The following is a 22,763-nucleotide window of genomic DNA, read 5'->3' as shown; positions in this document are numbered from 1 at the left end:
ATATCTCCCCCTTCGCGTTCGCGTAACGAGCGAAACTTCGATCGTGTCCAGCGTCACGTCAACGATGGTCGCCCTGTATATTCGGCCCACTAAATCTCCGTATATCGAGAAGAGGGAGAGCGCGGACATTCATGCTCCGTTTACGATTCGCGAATCTCGCGAAAGGGGGAAGGGGGGGTGGGTCTATATCGTGACCTCGTCGTTCGCGTAAACAAGTCGTCTCTCCTGTCGACAACTTCCACCTTATCTACTCAATTAGACAAACTACTTCTTCCTCGGCAAACATCGTCGAGAGGAGGAGCGACCCACCCTCGGTCGCGCTCTTGTTTTCGACTCCGTCCCCTGGTCGCCATCGATGGGCTGCCTCTAAGGAAAACTTTCGGATTTACTCGCGAGCGCCGCGAAGAAATTTTCTGTGGTAAAGACTTCGGGAGATAACGGTCTTCTTAATACAGGAAAATACTTCCTTTGAAATTTTATCCAAAACGAAAAACGAGAAGAATGGAACGAAAGGAGTTTATTAAATCTTTCAATTTTTTTATGTTAAATGACTGTGAATATCTTGACGCAGTAATAATCAGCATTAATTAAGTTTCCTGATCGAAATGACGTGTCTGATGTAAAACGTTTCGCATTTCATGCTTTTTCAAACGCGCATCGATAATAATAAATTCCCAGAGCGGATACGGTCGGTGTTCACGGCCGCGGCATTTATCGTAATTGCCGGTGACGCGTCGCGCGTCTCGCGATTTATCGCGGCGCCAGGCGCGCTCGGGCAGAAGTCGCGAATAACGTCTGCGGGACTTGAAAAATGCATCGCGAAATGCACCTGCACACCGCCGACCGCGCCGGCACACCAGTTAAGTAGTAAAGGCACGCGATGGTACAGCGCGCGGCTCCGCCGGGGATGACGTCATCGCGGCAGTAGCGAACGCCACCGAAGTCAGCCGAGACCGCGGGGAAACCCGAAGCGCGCACCGCCTAGTTTCACCGCCGTCGACCGTTCAGTCTATCGCCGACCATCGGAGCGGTCGTGATTGCTTCCTCGCGCGTTCTCCGCGGAAGACTTCGTCGTTCCCTTCCCTTTTTTTCATCGCCCCCTTTCCCCATCTCCCCTCGATGGTTCGGTCGCGTCACGCATCAGCTGGTCGTCGATGATTCGCCCGGTACCGATAACGTGAAAGGTGACAGTGATCAACGAAGCAGGAGAACAGTGACCGGAGACCATCACCCGCAAGGGGGTGGTGAACGGGGGTAAAAGAGAAATTAGGTGGAGGAACCACCCGCGGCCCCCCCCCCTCCCCCCGGTTTCTAAATGAATAACAATCCGAGTGCGGTGGAGGTTGAGCTTGTGCCGCGACTGCCGTTGCACGCCGATCTTCGTGGCAGCTGACTGTAAGTCATATATTCTTTTATAACCGAACGACCGCGTTGCGGCTCGCACACGACAGGCTAGACCGCGGATGGAAATCATAGGTTAAATATTGATTTTTCGCCCCGGTACCATCCGTCTCTCCCGTATCTAGCGCTCGTCTAACGCCACCGTAGCCATAAACTCGCCCATTTCAGATTCGAATATATTCACTTTGCTGTTCGCGTCCCTGCCCTTATTTTTTTTACGATGAATATTGAAACTCGAAGTCGTACCCTGCGAGATTTCACCGCGTTCATTGATGTCACCTAATTTTTTTTCATAAGATTTATTAGCGGCATTAACACTAGAACACTAGAAAATTAACTTGTACCTATTTTTATCGAAAGGGTCAAAATTAAAAAAAAATAGAGAAAGAGAAGAGACAAATTTATAAAATTAAGTATTTATATATTTCAATAGAAGTCAGAGAAAATTTTTGAAAATGAACAATAATCATTTTAAAAAATGTCAAACAAGTTATTTTTCACCCCCTTGGTAGTTGCAGTGTTAAATCGTGCACGCTCTTCTTTCGTTAGACCTACTTATGTCTGATCAATACGGATTTCTCTACTTGCCGTACTCGATGCGCCACATGCTCCCGTTAAAACTACAAAGCCGAAATACGAATATTCATTTCTCATTCTTAACATCGTTGATCTTAGTCGCAATAATCTACATGGCGATGTTATCGATTTCGCTGTATCTAAACACGCGTATTTTAACGCGCACTTAAAACGCAACGATGCGAATAATCGTTTAAGGTCACCCCGCTAATATGCGGCATTAATATGCATCGATATTCACCGTAAAGAGAGAAGGAAATGATCTCCGATTAGAAATTAGCATACGTAAGAGCGAATTATCGCGACTTCCGATTATGTTCGAATGGAACGCGAGCGTGAACATATCGGGACGAGTCATAATAATTACCGGCGAGATAAATTGCCGCGGCTCGATTGTGCGGCGGTTTAAGTTCTTCGTCCCGTCGGGGGCATATCGGGGCACGAATATGATAATGCGCACGGCAGATGCAATTTCGATAACAATGCACCCCCGATCGCGTCTGGCGCACGCCGCTCTTCGCTCTTGCGAGTGCGCGCGCGCGGGCAAATTCTCATCCCGAGGCCCGCCGCCGCGCCGCGCCGTTTTGCTCAGCATAGCGTGAAATGGATCGGGTAGCGGAAAATAGTTATCGAGCCGGCGCATACTGAACTGATACGCGGCCGCGCTCGCGATAAAGCATTCCGCCGGCCTTCACGGAGGATACGTGCCGGCGTAAATGTTAATAAATAAATATCGTCGCGGAAAATAGCGCGCGCGCTCCGAATGTCGGAGTCGACCCCGGGTCACGATCGTGCAACGACTTCTCTCATTCGAGGAAATACTTAATTCTCGATTCGCCTCGATTGTTTTATCGCGCTTTGTCGCATGCGGAAAATACATTGTAATTATAATTAATTTCATGTAGTGGCTCGTCCTGTTGATTCGATAAATGAAATACTGCTCGATAATGAGGCAAGTCGTTGATATATTCGATAACTGACACTCCAATTTCAAAGCTGCCCATCTCGTTAAATAGAAACACGAACTAAAGTGCGTACTTTAAATAAACTGTAATTATATCTAATTATATATAAAATTACACACATATTCTTTTTCTATAACAAATATAAATTATTATCTCAGCGAACACGGAGAGAATTTTCTCTTAAAATTTACCCTGAAATTATGGTGGTTGTAGGACAACATGTACCATCAAGAATTGTATGCGAGCTATTCTGGTTAATATCTACAATAATAAAAAATATTAATATCTATTACATCAAAATATAAAATATGTTTGATTAATTTTACTAAAATATATCTAGGAAATTTCAATAATTTTTCAAAATTTACCAATCTGCTTGGTAATTTTTATCACGTTGTTTGTAAAATGTTTTTTGTATATTTTAAAAATTCCTTGGTTGCCAAGTTGTCCCAAGTTTGTAGTGAATTTAAGGGTAAAATATAACGAAAAATTCTCTCCGTGAAGAAACGCAATTTTAGGTATCAAGTATAATATTCTACAATACTGATAATATCTTTGTTAATTATCTTAATCGCAATATCGATATTGTCGCTATTCGCTCGGCTGCAACAGACGACCCGTACGATAGGTAGTTCTCCGGAGGACTGCCAATAAAATTTAAGACTCCGGACTCGGACTCGCGTCTGAAGGATCCTTCGGGTCAAGGAGAAGCGGAGAGAGAGAGAGAGAGAGCTCGTGCCTTTCGCGTTCCATCACTTAACGTTAGCGCGGTAATCATCGGAGTTTACCGGAGTCTATCGTTCTGTCGTGGAGGGCAACGGGGGCTCGTAACACGTAGGACCGAGGGGAAGGGCGGATGGAGTGCAAGGGCGACGGACGAGGAGGTGGCAGACACGGAAAGAGGTGGTCGATAAAAGCCGCCCTCGCGTGGCTGCGTTATTACGTATAAAAGCGCGGGGATTGCGCCCAGCTCGGTGACTTCAGCAGTCTCTCTCTCTCTTTTTCTCTCTTTCTTTCTCTTTTTTCCCCTCTCTTCCTGCTTCGTGTGCATAACGCGGTGCAATGCACTTCCTCTATTTTGCGCGACGCTTAACGATGGTCGCGAGCGATTAAGCTGGAATAAATTCGTCAGCCGCGCGATCGGCGACGAATTTCGGCATGTTATTATAATCTCTTCGCTTCCGTTGACGCAAAGTGAAAATGATAACTGATGGCCCGTGTTGTTATTAAAATTGGAATGTTTTGATGGCAACGTAATTAGATATACGCAATTGGTATTCGATACGGTCTCCATCGATATAGCTCTGTCTATAAAAAGATATTATATTTTAATTCATGTTTGATGGAAAAGGATATTATCTGTTTTTTAAATATCAATACGCATCGTTTAGAACGTGTGCCACTAATGGAGTTACAAAGCTGATTTTCTTTTATTTTATTTCAGAGAAATCTATTAAAAGCCACTACGAAAGAGATTGCTTCTATATTTACTCCGCTGCTAGAAGAGCAAATCTTTAATAAATGTTAGTTTTACGACTTAATCGTTAATCAATACGAAGATTGCTGATATTATATTAAGTATAATCATATTAATATCATATAAAGGATATTCTTGGAAAATGTCGTGATACGTCGCAAAGTTTGACAAGCAAATAAAACCAATAATCAATGAAGGAGCGGCGGCCCTCGTAGCTAATTTAAAAAAGCGAACCGGCAAATACAAAAACAGAAAAGATCGCATCCTGACGAGCGTGTACCTTCGTTAACTCGCTCGGAAAAATTGCAGTTGAACGATAAACGAGACCTTTTTTTTAACCTTTCTTTTTTTTTTTGCAGCGCCGGCGCTCACAATACAGGACGCTCTCGACCGAGCCTGACTTTGCCATTTTGCTCTCGCGACAATCGTTAATTAAAGCCGTCTAGGGCATTCGCGTTTCGCCAGACTTCTCACCCGCTCGAGGGTGGGCTTTCTAGTAGGCCGATCCCGTCGCCGTCATCGACGGCCTCAAGTGGCGCTAATCGCGTCTGGTCACCAGATTTTATAAGCGCTGCCGCGCGGACTTAATGGAATTTGCCCTGGAATCTGCATATGCACGCTTACCGAATCCACGTGGTACAACAGCGGTAACACAGCACGTGCACCGAAAAATACATTAATTCATGACAGAGACGGGGAGAGAAAAGAAATTTCAGTTTACGCGCGAGTTGGTGGGAGGAATATAGATCGTTTGTCGATAAAATTAATGGTCTTGGCACGTGGCATGATATATTATTATTCACGAGCGAAACTTTCTAAATGCTCGAGACATGCAATATAGTCCTACGTATCGAGCCGAAGCGTTCTCCAAATTTGTACGATCTGTCGCTGTTTAATTTACCGCGATTAATTGTGGAGAACGATTGTTGAGAGAAGCGCGATATACTCAATTAATGATTTTTTTTTTTAGTTAATAATGGATGAAGGACACGGAAGGTATAATCATAATCATATTTTATTAACATCGGGCTCGTTTTGATTCACTTCGACTACGCGGGTCTCTGTCATCGTCGCACCAGAGCCCAATCCCGCTTCCTTCTAAAATTAGAATCCACTTCACACGTCTGATCCTGCTGTCCTTCTTTCTCCCCTAACGCGACTGCCTTACATCGCTCCCCCACGTTCCCCAACCAATCTACCTTGTTTCCCTTTGATCATTCTCTCTTTCTGACTTTCATGTACCTTTGAAACACAACGTCGCTGGACTCCGTAAAGTCTACGTTTGCGTGTATATACATGGTGTCCCCCAATGTTCTCTCCGCTCCTTTCACCGGCGCGGCGTGATCTTCGGCCGAATTGAAGTGGACTCTTCGTCGTGGAAACGAAAATTCCCCCGTAATTTATATACGCCCATATTTCGCGTAGTCAAAGGTAATGGTAGTGAAATGTAATACCAAAGAAATTTAGCATAATAGCGCGCGTAATATTCACGATGTGCGAGAGCGCGTGAATTATTATTCGCGCTCTGCCCACTGTCACGTATTTTCTATCCGTGACGATTATACTGAATATTTTATCGCGGCGTATTACAATTGCATAACTGAACAGTACGGGAGTAAAAAGCATCGTATATATATTTCCCGCGAGGGAGAGATGTCCTGTTTTATTCTAAAATCGGAATTTACGGAAATGTCTCGAATGACAAAAGAAAAAAGAAACGAATTTATTTTTCCGAAATTACTTAATTTTAAAACCTGGTTGCATTCAAGAGGACGGAGTACTCGATCGAGCCACATTCCTGAAACAGTTGCATTAATTTCCAAAGTCGGTAACCTCCCTCCTCCGCGTGCGGTATTCGGGGTCAGTTTGACCCCCAAAGTTGGAATTATATAACTTCACGGAGGCGCATCCAGGAGACAACTCGCGTCGCGACAAGAACTGCTGGAATTCGGCACAGTAGTTCGCGAATTCCTCGCGTTTTCCGACACGAAGTTCGCACGTACCTAGGCAGCACCGAGAGCGTTTCAAACGGCACACACAGGCACGTGCGATATGGCAGGTCAGGAAAATGTTTTGGGAAGAAAAATAATACGATAGAAAAGAATGTGAGCAGTTTATGTAGAATTATGTATTGATAAACATTTTATTTAAACATTTTATATTTTTTTATTTACTTATACAACGCAGACTGTGCGTTTATCGATGAGAAATTAATTGGTTTCATTTCTCGTACACATGCTACACGTGTCACAATTAACTACAGGCGAGTTATCAAGTTGATCTACTGTTTTTCAGATTTTAAGTACAAAAGGCTTTGTATCGAACGCTTTGTAACGTTTGCCCGTAGAAAACTCTTTTGTGTTGATAGGCCAGGCCGTGTGGCTCGAGTGTCTCTAATTCCGAAGTACTCGCGGCGGCCTCGGCTCTCGAGGCGGGGTCGGCAAGTAAATTAGATTACGCTTCGTTAGTATCGCGTCCGTTGAAAAGTTGAACGTTAGCATGGGCGAGCGCGGGCCCGAGATTAATTATGCAAATTAATCCGCGTGACGCCGGAGTATTTTGCGAGCAGAGTCGTCGGGCGATAATTTACCGTCGAGTTCTATTAGACCGCGTCTGCTGATTTACTCCCCGTTTCCTGGTCAATTACGACGCTTCTGCAAGCGTTGCGTGAATTTATTACTCCGGGAACTTATACTCCACGGACTTATCCGAGGCTCGTAAAGATCGTGCCGCGCGAGGACCCTCGCGTCGAGGAGAGAGAGAGATAGAGAGAACGTGGTTTCGCCTCGCGTATCGAGTCGATGACTCTCGCGCCGGGAATGCATCGCCGCGCCGCGTGCGTTTTCACGATTGCGTAACGGAGAGCAAGAGTAGAAATTATCGCGGGCTCGTTATGACGTTGTACGCGCGGGGTCGGCGTACGGCGGTAGTCACGGAATGCCGACGATTACGCCGTCGTAATTATGTAATAAGCGCAACAAAATAACGGGGCCAGGTCCGATTTGCATAATAACGTTCCCGGCGAAATGGCCGGCACGAGTCGTCGGGCTCTGCTCGCTCGCTTTAAATCCGCGCACATGCTTGTTACTTCACGAAATTACTCACCGAGTCCGGTTCTCGCTCCGAAAGAGAGCGAAAACTGTTTGTCCGTTTAATCCCAATGGTCCGCTTAATCCAAGATTAATCGCTGACAAACTTAATTAATTCGCGACGCCTAAAGGCGCGCGACGTTCAATCGGCGCCCGCGCTCCGGATCACTTAGCACGGTCGACTTTATACGATCCCCCGTAATATCCGCACAGTTTTCCCTTTCTCCGACGATCGTAGGTGTAGTAGCCGGGACCGTGCTGAACGTGTGTCTGTTTTCCATTAACACCCGGAAAGCATTAAGTACCGGTAATGGTAATAGAGGCTCCGCGATAACAGCAGGTTTACAGATACTCGGCGCATACCAGGTAGAGATTACCGTCGCATATTTTTAACGTCGATAACATTGGCAATATTGTTTCATATATATCATTAGTTTGCAACGAGTGCTAACGTTTCTATTGTATCCTAAATTATGAAATTAACTAATAGCTACCTACGTTGCGCGAATTACAATCGAATATAGGTCCGGTTTACAACGAATTTAATCGCCGTTGTACGGGAAATTGCAGATCGAGTTACATCGCATGAATTTGCAATCGAACGCGCCTTTCCTGTTAACAGCGAATTTACTTGCCATTTTATTTTAAATTAACAATCAGTCCGTTATCAACGAAAAGAAATCGAATAAGATTCTTAATAAATAACGCCTGCTGAATAAATTAAATTACTACTTTGTCCCGAAGAAATTATAAGTTAGATTGTCTCATTAAAATTTAATATTAATCGCGATTGAAAGCGCTGTCGATCTAAGATTTCTACCTCAATCGTGCGTAGGTTTCCAGCGACGTTCGTTAGAGACTAGAGAGGATCTCGACGGAATTCTTAAAGCCAGCCTTTCGTTGCCCGCAGCAACTTTTCTACGCGCGATAATCGTTGCCTCTCGAGACGTTCTCGAGACGGATATTTCTGTCCTGACTAGTGCTGTCGCGCGAACGAACCTTCAACTGCTGGAGAGAGACCTTCGGGGCTCTATAATGGTACACGGACACGAATAAAAGAAGACATCCGGGTGGGTCCATTATCTTGCAAAACGCGCGCGCGGCTTGGAAGTCGATCGCGCGACCGGCAGTTCACGGTGAACGTACGGAATAATTATTCCGTTGCGACGCGAATATACAGGGCGTCGCGAACATTGCGCACTCAAGTGCCATTTATTTTGATATAATCTGATAATTACAGGCGTATATCACATGTACGAAACTACGGACGTTTATTTGTGTGTTTCACGTTGAAGGTAAACGATATTTTCTTCAGTTCTGCTTCCGTCGTGTGTAGCGGAGAGAAAGAGAGACAGAGAAAGTGAGCGATGCTTTCGACACACTATATACGCCGAGTCTGTCACGAGCGCGGAGCGGTTGTATCGGCGTGCGGCCACGCCTCAGATCGTATCTCGATGCCCTGAATGGCCGGTTAGAGATTAGACCGGTAGTTATCGATGATCGAAACGCTCCGGTTGCACAAGTGTCTCGCCTCGCACGAATGAAACGATACCAATGGGCTCTTTTTATCGCGATGTTGCACCTACGGACAAAGGACAAAATAGACGGGGCGTCTATTTATCAGAAATTACGCGGTTTTCTTAGCTCTTTATAGTGACGACGCAGGATGTGAAAATAAAAATAGAAAACGCAGGAAATCGTTCCCCTAACGTGAATATGTATAATATTAGCCAGGCTATATAAATCTAAATGGCAATGTATACCTTTACCGGTGACCTGTAAAGACTTCATCTCCACCCGAAGAACGGACGTTTGAATGAATGGAAACGCTTGTTCGTCGGCGCGCGTTCGTCTTTCGCAACACGAGATACCGGAAGAAGGAGATGCAAGCCGCGATAACGTGAAGTATGAGGAAATTACGGTGAAACCGACATCATGCTGCGAGTCACATGCATGCGCGCGCGACGCGTCCATAAATCCCGGAAATGGAATTCCCTCTCCGCTCCGCCGTCTTCCGCGCGAGGATTCCTTTTTCTTCCGGGACACCTCTTTCTCTCCGGTAATACTCGCAGGACGTAATCGGTGATCCCGGCAAGTCGGCACGCTTGATAAGTCCTTCCACGTCGGGTTTTGAAAAAGCTCCGGCAGTCTGGAGACCGAAAAACGTCGACAGAGAAAAGGAATGAGTAGAGGAGAGAAGGTGAGAGAGGGAACGTGAAGGAGGCAGAGAAAGAGAGAGAGAGAGGAAGAGAAGAAGAAGCGATGGGAAATGATAGAAAGAATAACGTCCCGAGAGGTCTTGCCAAGATGCCCGGCCGATGGAGATTATCGGGCTAAACTGAAATCCGGAGCCGAGGGCACTCGTAAACGCGAACGAATCGTCCTGTCCAGAATGCCGGGTGTTCCCCGCGACGCAGATAGCTTCGTTCTGTGGAGATATATGCCGGGAGAGGACTGAGGACTAAGGACTCGAGCGATAATAGTCTTACACGGATGTTAGGAAGATCGGTGAGATCGGATCCGCATGATTCTCTCGCGTAGGAGGAACATTTCGCGAGCTCTTCGCGCTTCCGACGGCGCAATTTTTGTCTCGCCAACGTATCGCTGGCGCGCTACTACAATTTGTAACGCTGCGTGAAACGCGCAATGCGCTCCGTTAATATTCTATTGATCCCGAGACATTTAATATTCACACGTTTATTAGTATTCGATATCGCGGAGGGAGCCGCCGCGGATGCAATCGGTCGGATATCAAATATGAAAAGGGCGACGGTGCCACAAAGTAAAATGCAATTTTGCGCGGATCGATACTCCCGGGACAAAAGCAACCCGATCTAAAAAAATATATAATAACAGGCGTACATTTTTTTCTTGAAAAAAAAAAATAAAAATCTCGACGCTCTAGATGCTGATTCGCTTTTGATCGCGTTTTATCGCGCAAGTTAGATTAAAGTCTCTGACAGCGCGCGAGTTGATGCGCCGAGTGAGTAAAACGGCAGATATTGCCTTGAAAGGGGTCGATTTTAAAGAGAGCGAACGGAGTTTTCGAGTTCCATAAAAAAAAAGACTCATAAAGTGGCGCCGAGAGGGAAATGGGCGAGGTTCTCGATGAAAAAAAAAAAAGAAAAAACCGTACATCTCTCGGCTCGAAACTTTATTAACCGTGTTTCGCGCAGATTCCGCGACGGAACGACCCGCGACCAATCATAAAGGTTTATTGGCTGCGGCCGGCGCGTAAAAAAAAAGGAGAGAGAAAAATATCGACGAAAAAACACGCGATTTATAATACGTCGTAAAGGGCCGCGTCGTGGACCGCGGCGGGCCCGCGATGATGAAGCGATAAACGGTGACCGGTAAACGGTCGGGCTTCTAGCAGCAAGTGATGTGCTTCTAACGCTCATTCCCGCGAAATGACGAAACGATCCTTTTACTCCCAGTATAAACAGGTTTTAGTGGCGATTTGCCCCCGGTTTTGTCTTTATAAGGCGGGACGAGTCCGCGATCGCGAAGGCGCTCGTTAAAGGCGTTAAGCTCGACAAAGCCATTAAATCACGGGAGTACATGAAGGAAAATTAGCGGCGTAAACACACGCGCCTCACGAAGGGGCGAAATTATGCAAGTGGGGGGATTATCTTGTTAAAATGTGAGATTACTCTGTTCTGCGAACGGCGAGATTTTCCGGAGAAACGTGGCATTTAAAAAATTCATCTAAATACGGATTAACGCGGGGGGAGAGTGAGAAATTCCTCGACATTATTATGGCGACCGTGATGAGACGCTATTTCCTAGCCTGAGAACGGCGCGGCGATGAAACGAGAAACGAGCAGTAATAGTTTACTGTGTCTAAAGCAAACGTTGTTACTACTATGCGCCGTCTTAATAAACTTATACCGCGCTCGATAAAAATTTTTATGCTCCTAATAATAATATACACGAAAATTTTCGCGCTTTTAAGATCAATAGCTCGCACGTGGGTAGTAGTTTACCCACGCAATAATTTGTCAGGTATTATAAGTTTGAGATACGACTTTTACGCTTGATTTTAAGCAATCTGAAAGGAGGAAAGGAGGACAATAATTATTTCAGAGGAAATAATTGTAACTGTAAATTCAATTCTAACTATTCTAGAGATCTTTCCCACGGAACGTGACTCAGTTTCTTTCATGAATCCGGCTATTTGTGGGAATTGAGTCAATATCGGAACACATTCTCGTCACGTAAGCGTGCGTAGATCGGCGTCTTTCAATCGTCGCTTGACCTTGCTTTCAACTCTTCAAGTCTTGAGAACTCTGTTGTCTGATTCTTCCTAACGAACGTCTATATAAGAAAATGAATAACACGATGTGTTATTAAAATTCGAAACTTGGCAATGTACCCAATAAGACCCCGCACCATGCCTTTCGGTTTATTATCTCTTAATACTTTCTATTTTTTTATATCTTAAATTCATTATTTTCTGGCATTTAGGTCTTTCTTGTTCTTCTCCTTTCGCTCTACTGTTACCTATTTTATCGAATCTTATTTTGCAGACTAAATTAGTATTGTACATACATTTTTATTCAGATTTTATGTATTCTAATTTATTTAAATTCTTTGCAATTACTTAATCTATCCATAAATTAATGTTTGCAATAAAAGTTATGATGTTCACGTTTACTTCACTTTTTCAATTATGCGTGCTTTGTTACATGTTGGCGGCATAAAAAATTTACCAATACATGGATTAATGATTTTTTCAAAAAGTCGTAATAGTGGTTTAATTGCGAGGCCACCGAATGTATTTGGAGAAAGCAGGAGCAAGCCTCACCGAAGCTCTCGAGGCTTCCTCCCATCGGATCGGGCAGAACTTAATTACCTCGGCGGGCTGTATGCGGCACCGCCAGCCACTCGAAGGGTGAAAGGGCCGCAGGGAATACCTCCCCTAGCTTCCACAAGGCCTAACTAGCGATCCTACGTGTTCTAGGTAGCCAACCTAGCCAATAAGAGACCAAGCTTTGTAATATCGCGCATCCATCTACCTACACCTACACTACTATCGCGATTCTTCTCGCGGAGGAAAACGAGCTCTCGTTCCAGCATAGGTTCGGCCTGTTCATTCGGTTCCGTAGATCCTCGCGAACTCGCAATCTTCGGAGATGATCCCCCACGTAATACGCTCGCCGATTGCTCGTCAATCGCGTCGACAAAGTCGATCTCGACCAATCAGCCCGGAAAGACGGCGAAAATGACGGCGGCTTTGTCGATACCACGGCGATCCGTATCGCCTGCTCTCGGTGTGTACGGCATGTATGTGGCGTGCATATACGTGTATGTGTGTGCGTGCGAATGCGGTGGTAGCTGTGCGCTCGAAATGGGGTGACGTTGGCGGGTGAGCGCCGCACAGTGGTCGAGGGTTGTGCCGTGGGGTAGAGACGTGGAGGGTGGGTTGGGTGGTTGCTGGTAGTGTGTATTGATCGAGCGAGGAGAGGAGCAGCCCGACTCTCTTTCTCTCTTTCCCATTCTCTCTCTCTCTCTGTCTCTCTTTCTCTTTCACTTTGCGCCGCACTCCGCGTGGACGTCCATCTACCTACACGGTGTTTCGGCCGTGCGCCACTTTTTCCTCTCTGGACTTTCTCTCGCCTTTTTTCCCTTTCTGCCTCTTTCTCTTTTAACTCCCTTCGCGCAAATCGCCCCTCGCTGATGTCCACGTCACGGTCGATCGGCCGTTGTTTCTGCCGATCGACAAACACCGACAGCGAATTACAGACGCCCAGGAGGGCCCGATACCCGACCTTCTCGACACTCTGCAACCTCTACGTTTGTCCTTCCTTCACTAACTTTCTCTTTTTCTCTCTCTCGTTCGTGAAGCGTTTGTCGGATTCCATTAATAGGGGAGAGCCGATCGTCGGCTATGTGGATATATTGACAGAATGCAGGGCGCGTTAAGGTTCGACGCGGCACGAATCCAAAGGATGAACTCTCTCAAAGGATGAACAATATTATTAAGGCGTCAGTATTTAAGCTTCTCTTCTCGTGATTTTTTCTTGTCATTTCATAATATCTCTTCGTGCTTTATAATTGCGGAAACGATTCCTTTGTCTCGTGCCTTACCTGACGATTTAATTCACGCTTCCCTGAAAAGGGTCGCGATTTATGACGATAGTAATGTAATCAAAAGATAATGATCCGCGTTCTCGAGCAGAAACCATAAAATTACGAATACTGTAATCATGGTGGCAGCGCGAGATAGACACGAGCGGAAAAGGAGGGGGAGGCTTGCCGGCGTAATTTACGACCCAGCCAGGTGCGTCAGAAGTTGCTCACCTTACGACCTAATTGGGTTTAATTACACCTGACTGAAAGTTACGGCGATGCGCGCGTGTACGCTGGATTACAATTACCGTCCCGCGGCAGCTGATTTAAGTTGCATCGCGATCAGTTTATCCTTGCTTCTTGCCAGCTAGCGCGATACACCGTGAATTTCCCAAAGGTGTGTGCGCGAATAACTAAAAGATGTTCTTTTTCAAGTTTTCAATTTCTCCGACACCTCTCTTCTTCTCTCTTACACGGTTACTAGACATCTCTCCTATTTCGTCCTATTTCGTCGAGGTGTCGCGTTCCGTTATCGCATTGTCATCGATTCGCGACCATCCGAGACGAATCTCGGAATGTCTCGGGTCTCGGCCTCTCAAATTGACCGCCATCGTCGTCTCCGTTCAAGACGATCGTTGATCTTGTAACGCCATATGGAACACGTCGATCGATCGACGCGACCGGTGTCAATAACCCGATATTCTCGATATACTACTACCGTCAATCCCGGGGATTAACGGAATTAATAACGATCCTCGACTATAGCGTTATCGGCGAGAACCGAGTTAACGTTCCTCGAAAACGAATTACGTCAATGCGTCAATATCGCGATTTCATTTCCGATAAAACGCTCGTCGGTCCTCTCTCGATTCCCCCGTACCCGATTACGATATTATCGGAATTAATAACGCGTTTAATAACCGAGCGCGCGTCACGCCGCTCATAACATTTGTAATTCGATAGATCGTTGCGTCCGATCGTCCGGCGACTCGACGTATCCGAAATTCCGGGGAGGAGTGCCAACGATGCCGAAAGGATTCCCCGGGTGTTAATCGACGATCGACGTCGGTATTCGTCCCGCAGACACGTCCCGATGTCTCATCGATCGCGTTCTCGCGCCCTAATACAAAATACAAGGGTACTCCCCCGAAACTTCTGGCGAATTTCCAAGGCACCCCTCGTGCCGTCGCTAACCCACATATTTACGCGAAATTATGTCGTTCGGTGTCGCGTGTCGTCATCGTCGTCGTCGTCGTCTGCGTCGCCTCTTTTGTAAATTCAATTACATTTTGTTCTTTTCTTTTATGGATGCTATAAGGCTAAAAAGTTATGCCGCTGCCCGATTTATTCACGTCTTCGAGCGGCCTTCTTCAACCACGTTCGATATTTTCTTGACGTTGCAACACACGGAGAAAAGTTAGAAAATTTCTTTCCATAGCACGTTACACGCGCAGTTCTCGAAGTTACAAGCGGCGAGAAGTAGGTTCGCCAATTAGCGGCACGTACGAGAAATTATCACGATTATTATCGGGCAATTAACAAAGTCGGGGAATACCGAGTGTGTATCGAGTGTGCATCCGCCCGATTCCTAACGAGGATTGTGTAATAGATGTGACGCAATAACGTAGCAGAAACTCAAATTCTTGTTAACAACCGCGCAATCTTCGCTAAAGGGAATTGAGTCTGATCGCCGATAATACAGAACGACCCCTGCACTGCACCCGAGAGCGTGGCGGAAGGGTTAAACGAAAGGGGAGAAGCAATAAAGTGTCACGCAGCCTGCACCTGCGGGATAAAATTTCAGACTGCCAGGCTAAACGAGGATGCACTTTAATAATTTTATTAATCATAAAGTTTCTATAAAAAATGACGGAAACTTTTTGCTATAATGTTACTACATATTCCTTTATTTACAAATAAAATAATTCCTCTTTGAAAACTTCGATAAAGTTATTGCAGATTGTCTATTTGATCGATGTAAAATGAAATAACAATTGTATATGATTCTACTAAATTTGAAGAGAACCTAAAGAGAGAAACAGTAAATGTGTGTCGTTGTTCTTGCGCAAACATTTTTAATTCCGTTCACTCTAAAACTTTTAACAGCGTCTTTCGAGCGGAGTAAGTCAAGTCGACGCCGAGGAAAAGTTTTCGCTCACGGACTGACGTAGCTGGTTATAATCCCGCCGATTAAAGACCTCGAAGTCTATATAGAATCCCGTATTCCTTGAGTGCGTTCAAAGGGAACCGTGGGCCCTTAGGTACCACCTCTAACGCCCGAACGATACTCAAGAGAGGCAGCTGGCGTTAGTCAGCAAACCGCTCGACTAATCCCTTAATTACTTCGACATGGTTAGCGACCCTGTACTAACCACGTCGGTGCCTGGCACTGTTCCCCGATCGTTAATTAAAATGCCTTGCAGCCGCGCGATCCCCATCCGCGAGGAAAGGAGTGCGTGCGCTCGCAGGGAGAGTACATCCCGGAGTTAAACGAGTATAAAATAATAAATTACATAATATTTTATTTTAATAGCGCTTTGCGTCGACTTCGTGGCTATCGCGCTTAAATTATGTCACGCAATTTATAAAAAATATGTCAAAATATATAAAAACAGATATCCGCAATAACGAGCATTTTTAATCATTTAGGATTAACATTATCGCGACAATAATATATCGTACTTATTTATTTAAAAATACCAAACTAATATCTCTAGAAATATATAGTAAAACTTAGTAATTGAATATTAGAAGCTCAGCTTAACCCTTAAATGCTCGAATCTCTTTATAACAAAATGATCCAATGTGAACGATGAAGGGAATCGCTTAACCGTTTAAGGGTTAATAAGCGAGCGATCACGACAGGCATTGCCATTATCCACCAGGTACATTCATATTCCCCTTGTAATGCGTTGCATGAACGATGCTGATTCAGGTACGGCTGCGAGGGTGTGGCGGAGTCCGCTCTCGTCGACGACACCCTCAACGGGAATCCCCGCTCGTCGTCCACGTCGTCGTCGAGCGCGATCCTGCCTCAGTCTCACGCCCTTCAGTCGGAATCCGCGGGATCGATCGACGCTACGGACACTTCCGGGTCGAGAAAGTACGTACGAACACACTCCCTCGTGGTCTCGTGATACCCTATTTTCCCCACCCACCCCCACCCCTTTGCAGATAATGATCCGCTTGCCATCACCGTCCCATCGCTTCCCTTTTGTGTGCCCAAGTTGTTGCTTCTGTTTGTTTTCGCTGTAACGAACGACGTCCTCTCATCGAAACGGAACGCCTCCCGTTCTCGCGCAAGCGAGATCCTGCAGCAGATTGCCCCGCTGCTGTTTGTAGACGTGTACTCGCGTAGTCGCTTGATACTGCGCGACGGATACGAGTATCGAGGGTGTTAAAGGGACGAATCGCGAGCGTTGAGCCGAGAAATCCGCACCGACGTCCGAGCAGCGCACCACTATATGCTTGACTTCGATTGAACCGCGACGTTGCATCGCATGTCAACGTAAAATTTTCCCTATCTTGTGAGAGAGAACGTTGGATTTATTTTCACGCGATTTGTTTCCGCGATACTTAATATTTTTTACGACGACGTATAGGAGTGCGTATCTCCGGGCACAATTTTCCGCAGTTTTGCCATCATGCCCTCTTGGCTTCCGCGCGTTGATATGAGGCGCGATAATCGCGTATCAGAAAGTGAAATAATATTATTTGTTTAGGACATTCTAGGACCCTTGTATCACAAAGTAAAATAGACTTTTCCGAGATGCTTTCTTCTGTGCACCTTGTTTTAAAAAATGCATAGCACTCTGTTTGCGGTGAAAGCGAATGAATAGTCAGTACGAGTGCGAGACGTTACATACAGAAAATACGCGAGTATTGGCTTGCGCCAGGGCTTGCTTCGTATTGCATTTGTTCACGGTGTGAAATCACGATAACAATCACGTTTCTGCGCTGACGTTGCCGTAATGCGTGATAAATGGACTATGATGAACAGTTCTGAATGATTAGGGACCATTGAACTGTCCTGCGAGCACGTTTAGCGCGTAAAGCCGGATATAGACAAAGCAAACGAGCGCGAACAAACACATATGTACAGAGCTTGCTTGAGATGAGCTCCAACGGCGCCGTCAGTACTCAATGCGAGTCGTTCATTCGTGTTTATTCACGCTCGTTGGCTGCGTTTGATTCGGTTTGACTGTTGAAATTTTTTTTTGTTAAATTAAACATCATTTTGCGTTTATCTGCAAAACATTCCGAGTGTGGGATTACGCTCGAAATCTCTCCTCACTTATAGAACGTACGCTTTGACGGACACCTGTTACAATCCCTTCACCGCGATTTATTTCCAGTCATTTCAACTTTGTGCGTGGGTCCCTCAGCCCCTCGCGAACGCACACGGTACATAATTCTACATCATTTCCAACTACGAAAGCGTAATTTCTCCTTGCCCTCTCGCGCAAAGGACGTTTTATTTTACAACCGCCGTAAATAATCTCTCCTGCCCGGTCGGGACTCGTGTCGCACCCGAGCTTCGATTAGCACGCGAGGATTTCTCGTGCGGCGGCGGTTGCGATAACGGGGTGCTCCGTCGTCGGTGGGATCGATATAGCGGTTTTACGAGCGAGACGATACGGCCGATCAGACGATCTAACGAGCGGAAATCAATTTGTCATTCCGTCGTGGCCGATGACACGCGTCCTCTCCGCGAATGCCCAACGAAACGGCGCGCGGCCGAGCGATTCGAGCGTTTCGCGAGACGAAACACGGTCGGACGAAACGACGCGATAAATCAAGCTGCTTATTTCGGCGATCGTGATTCGCCATGAAACGTCGTGAACTGGAATTCCCCGAAGTCACGCGAGCGCGCGACCACAATCGCGTTCTCATGACGAGTCGCGCGATATAATACGACGAGAGAGGAAGAGAGAGAAAGAGCGGACAGAATTTCAGTGGATAACGCTGTCGCGTGACCGCCTCGTGACGCTGCAAGACAAATTTAAACAAATAAAACGCAGTCGGGTCCGGGAAATCGTCGTTAAACGACATTTTTAGATCCAAAGTGAAATAAAAATGGACGTTTTTTTTTCCCCCGAAGTTGCATATTGCAATGGAATTTGTAGCTTGCACTGTAAATTATTGCTAGTTTCCTTGTTGAACCCAAGAGCTGTGACTCGCTACTTCCGCTGCAGTTCTTACAAGTTGTATCAATTTTTTTTAACGCTAGCATTAGCTCTTTATTTTTCTTTTTCGTTTGTACCACAAATGCACGATAAACGCAAAGGATAAAAATATTTTTACGAATGTACGAATTTGAAGATGTGCATTTCTTATTGCTTGTGATTGCGATAATGAAAAAAAATTATGAATCTACTTGTTTGAAGAAGTAGCCAGACTCTTTAAAAATTGTCCGAATTCTCGAGGTTTTCTTTAGAGTCGTTTTTTTTTAACCAAGAGTCTAGACTTTTGTATTGCTTGAGTATTCAGTGGACATCGCGATAGCGCAATTGAACCTTCGAAGCGAACCGAAACGCCGTTTCTTGACCCTGGTTTTTCTTGGCTTTGCACCACAGTTATTGCGAGAAACCCGACAACGAGACCGCAGAGATGGGCGGCGTGCCGCACGTGGAGGGTGGCCTGAATAGCGAGCTGTACGCGGTGCCGGTGAAACGGCGACAGCCGAAGGACCAGAAGAACAATGCGATTCTGCAGAACAATACCCAGGAGAAACCGTCGGACGTGGACAGCACCGATTCCGAGGATAAGGACGAGAACCTGCCGCCCGGCTGGCAGAAGCACGAAGGTAGATATCGGAGTGGAGCTACACCAAATAGGGAAAAAGAGCTGGCTTCAAATAATTAAGAAGATTGCCTTCATTTTGTTTTGATCGTTTTTTATATTAATCGCAAAAAATTTTTTAACTCGTCAGGAACTTTTAGATCCTCTTGTGTGAGGAATTGGGTCAGATCTATTAATTATATCGAGATAAAAACGGGATGGAAATGAATGTTGACGTGGAGAAATAAAAATTTTCTAGATTTTTCAATAATTGTTTTCGAAAGTCCAGCATTTTCTCGGAAGTTCCGGATGCTTGAGCACATCACGACGATCGATACCGGTGTGCCGGAAAAAGCTCGTATTTAACGTTAAATGCAGCCGTATACGATTATCAGTCAGTGATAGCGAGTGCGATTTTCGTATCAAACCGATGCTTCCGGAAATGTGGCAGGGATTTAGATAATACTCGGTAGAGAAAGAAAATCGCTAAAGCTCGAGATAATACGATATAAAAATGAGTTAAGTTAAAAATACATTTAACAGATGCGATATCGACGTTTCCCCATTTTTCCAGGCTTCTCGTTTTATCCATTTTTCATGTCTACTTTTATTAATAAAACGGTATTGATAAAATTGATAATCGATAAATTAGTTATCGCGGCTATCATAAATTGTAGCTTTCGAATTTTATTGACGATCGGATCGAATGCTATTTTAGATGAGAATGGACCTTATTATTGGCATGTAAAAAGCGGAAACATACAGAGAGAACCGCCGGAGGCTCCTCTGCATTCGAAAACGGAGGCGCGTCGGAGCCTCGTCAAGGATAATGATAGCGTGAGTAAAATAATCTGCTGAAATATCTTAAAATCACGTAACGTATTTTATTATACACGAATAAATTATTAGTAAAACGCACATTGTTGTTGTTATTATATATATATATATATATATAATATACGTTATCATAGCGAGTATTAGCTCGCGGTATTTTATGCCTCATATCGTAATTTTCGTTTCTAACGTTAATGTTGTAGATAAACAATTTTCACACTTTGAGCGGTATGGTAAACACAGTAACTCGCAGCAACACAAGTTCAGCCCTGGACCAGGAATTGGAGAACAAGAGGAAGGTGGAATTGGCGCTCAAGTAAGCGAACGTACTCCCGATTAGTCTACAAGTTTTTTTTTCGCAGGTCTTTCCGCCTATTCATTTTTATTTATTTTTCTTTTTTATTTTCTCAGACGAAGAAGCTATCCTGCTAGAGCGGACTCCGAGGGCAGGGATAAGCCGATCAGATTCGCCGTGAGATCCTTGGGTTGGACGGAGATCGCGGAAGAGGATCTAACACCCGAGAGGAGCAGCAAGGCTGTCAACAAATGCATCGTGGACCTCTCACTCGGTAGAAACGATCTTTTGGACGTCGTTGGACGATGGGGCGATGTAAGTTTCTTCAGAAAGAAACTAAGTAGATTAAATTTGTATTATTAATCGTGAACTTAAAAATGTACGGGTAATGGAGAAACGATGACTCTCAGTGTATTTAACAAATGATAAGATCCAAAATGAGCGATATAAGCTGTAAAAGAATATTTATAGGACTTTTAATCCCTTAAATGGCTAGTGAGGTATACTGATTTCGATTTTGCTGCGCAATAAGCACGCGATGAAAGATATATTACGAAATATTTCAGGGCAAGGATCTATTTATGGACTTGGACGAGGGCGCGCTCAAGCTGATCGATCCGGAGAATCTTACCGTACTTAATACACAGCCTATTCATACAGTTAGAGTATGGGGCGTAGGAAGAGACCACTGTCGGTGAGTGAATTATTAATTATGTTCAAAATAATCAAGGCAAAATTAATTGTTGAATTTTGCAATTTTTATATAATAAATATCAAACGTTATTTACACGGCGTATATGTTTATTCTACTAATATATTTACATCGTTTTCATGAATGTCTGCTCTTCTTTGGACGGATCTAATAGCGAAAGGTAAGTTATACAACGATGTAAATTATCGCCTGAAGTAAAGTAAAGAGTACAATTAGAGAGCAAAAACTCTCACCCTGACAAACATTCGATTTTTAAGTGCGTTATTACTTTCAGGGACTTCGCTTACGTAGCAAGAGACCGATCGACCAGGAAACACATGTGCCATGTGTTTCGTTGCGACATACCGGCGCGCACGATCGCAAATACGCTTCGCGACATTTGCAAGAAGATAATGATCGAGCGTTCCCAGCATCAGACTCTCGCGAAACCGGTGGACATCAACGGCCGGACGAGTCTCGCTACGAGACCTACGAATCTGCCCACGGAACATCGGCGCTTCCACAGAAACGGCCAGGCACTAGTCAGTAAGTAACCCAAATGAGTTGGAATTAGATTTTTCGCTTTATTAAAAAAATTAAATGTTTTATTAAACATATTTATCACGAAATACATTTATAAAAAATATCTTGTTCAATAAATTGACGAAAACATTTAATCTCCAAACAGGGATTAAAAATCAGATTTTAATAAAAAAAAATTATTGCTTGGAAGTGACAGATAAGCTAAACAAGAAGTTAAATAATCGTCATATTTTTGCGCAGCACAATCTTTCCCAACACCGATGGAGGAACCGAAGAAGGTGTTGCGAGCACAGTATCTCGGATCCATGCAAGTTACTCAGGCGACCGGCATGGAAGTGCTGAACGAGGCGATAGAACATATCGTGGCGAACACGCCGATCAATCAATGGCGAAACGTCAACGTCGCCGTAGCTCCTAGCATGATTTCCATTCTTACGCCGAACGTGAGTAAATTAAAGGATACCGGCGTTTAAGTATTTGAAAAATTAATGAAAGTGCAATCAATTATTCGTAACGATCGTAATCTCCCCAGGACGACAAACTCATCACCGAATGTCGAGTACGCTACTTGTCATTCCTCGGTATTGGACGCAACGTGAAGCAATGCGCTTTCATCATGCACACCGCACAGGACTTGTTTATCGCACACGTCTTCAACTGCGAGCCCAGTAGCGGAGCCCTCTGCAAGACGATTGAAGCCGCTTGCAAGGTGAGGATCCTCCCTCGAGAATCCCCCCGCAAATCCGCTTAACTAAATTGAGACATTAAATGAAGGAGATGTTTCCGTTTCTGTTTAAGCTGAGGTATCAGAAATGCTTGGACGCACATCCACAGGGCTTCAGAAACGCCAGCAGTCTCAATACTCCGAGCGGCAGAGGTTTAGGTGCGACTTTGAAGTCTCTAGTTGGATCTTTGACTGGCCGTAGAAGCAAGCAGGGCGAGTCCTGAGACGAGGCTCTCTCGCTGCAGGTAAATTACTTTCGGATTATCAAGCTGTCCTCCCCAATGTTAAAAAGTTTTATCATCAATTAATCAATAA

General features: G+C 44.9%; 1 protein-coding gene across 1 annotated transcript in view; it reads left to right on the top strand.

Moving 5' to 3' along the window:
* LOC139818165 (protein Fe65 homolog) overlaps nucleotides 1-22,763 on the top strand; it is a 155,410-nt gene that overhangs the window by 127,126 nt on the left and 5,521 nt on the right. The window contains exons 4-14 of the mRNA XM_071786741.1: nucleotides 16,516-16,683; nucleotides 19,157-19,386; nucleotides 20,080-20,198; nucleotides 20,399-20,511; nucleotides 20,607-20,805; nucleotides 21,057-21,184; nucleotides 21,357-21,362; nucleotides 21,477-21,727; nucleotides 21,965-22,167; nucleotides 22,257-22,433; nucleotides 22,523-22,693. Coding sequence (XP_071642842.1) covers nucleotides 16,516-16,683; nucleotides 19,157-19,386; nucleotides 20,080-20,198; nucleotides 20,399-20,511; nucleotides 20,607-20,805; nucleotides 21,057-21,184; nucleotides 21,357-21,362; nucleotides 21,477-21,727; nucleotides 21,965-22,167; nucleotides 22,257-22,433; nucleotides 22,523-22,672 — 1,744 coding nt within the window. The 3' untranslated portion in view covers nucleotides 22,673-22,693. The remainder of the gene's footprint in view (nucleotides 1-16,515; nucleotides 16,684-19,156; nucleotides 19,387-20,079; nucleotides 20,199-20,398; nucleotides 20,512-20,606; nucleotides 20,806-21,056; nucleotides 21,185-21,356; nucleotides 21,363-21,476; nucleotides 21,728-21,964; nucleotides 22,168-22,256; nucleotides 22,434-22,522; nucleotides 22,694-22,763) is intronic.

This window comes from Temnothorax longispinosus, chromosome 8, assembly GCF_030848805.1.
Source record: "Temnothorax longispinosus isolate EJ_2023e chromosome 8, Tlon_JGU_v1, whole genome shotgun sequence".
Lineage (NCBI taxonomy): Eukaryota > Metazoa > Arthropoda > Insecta > Hymenoptera > Formicidae > Temnothorax > Temnothorax longispinosus.
The sequence above is the reverse complement of the archived record's forward strand: the minus strand, read 5'-3'. Positions and strand labels throughout refer to the sequence as shown.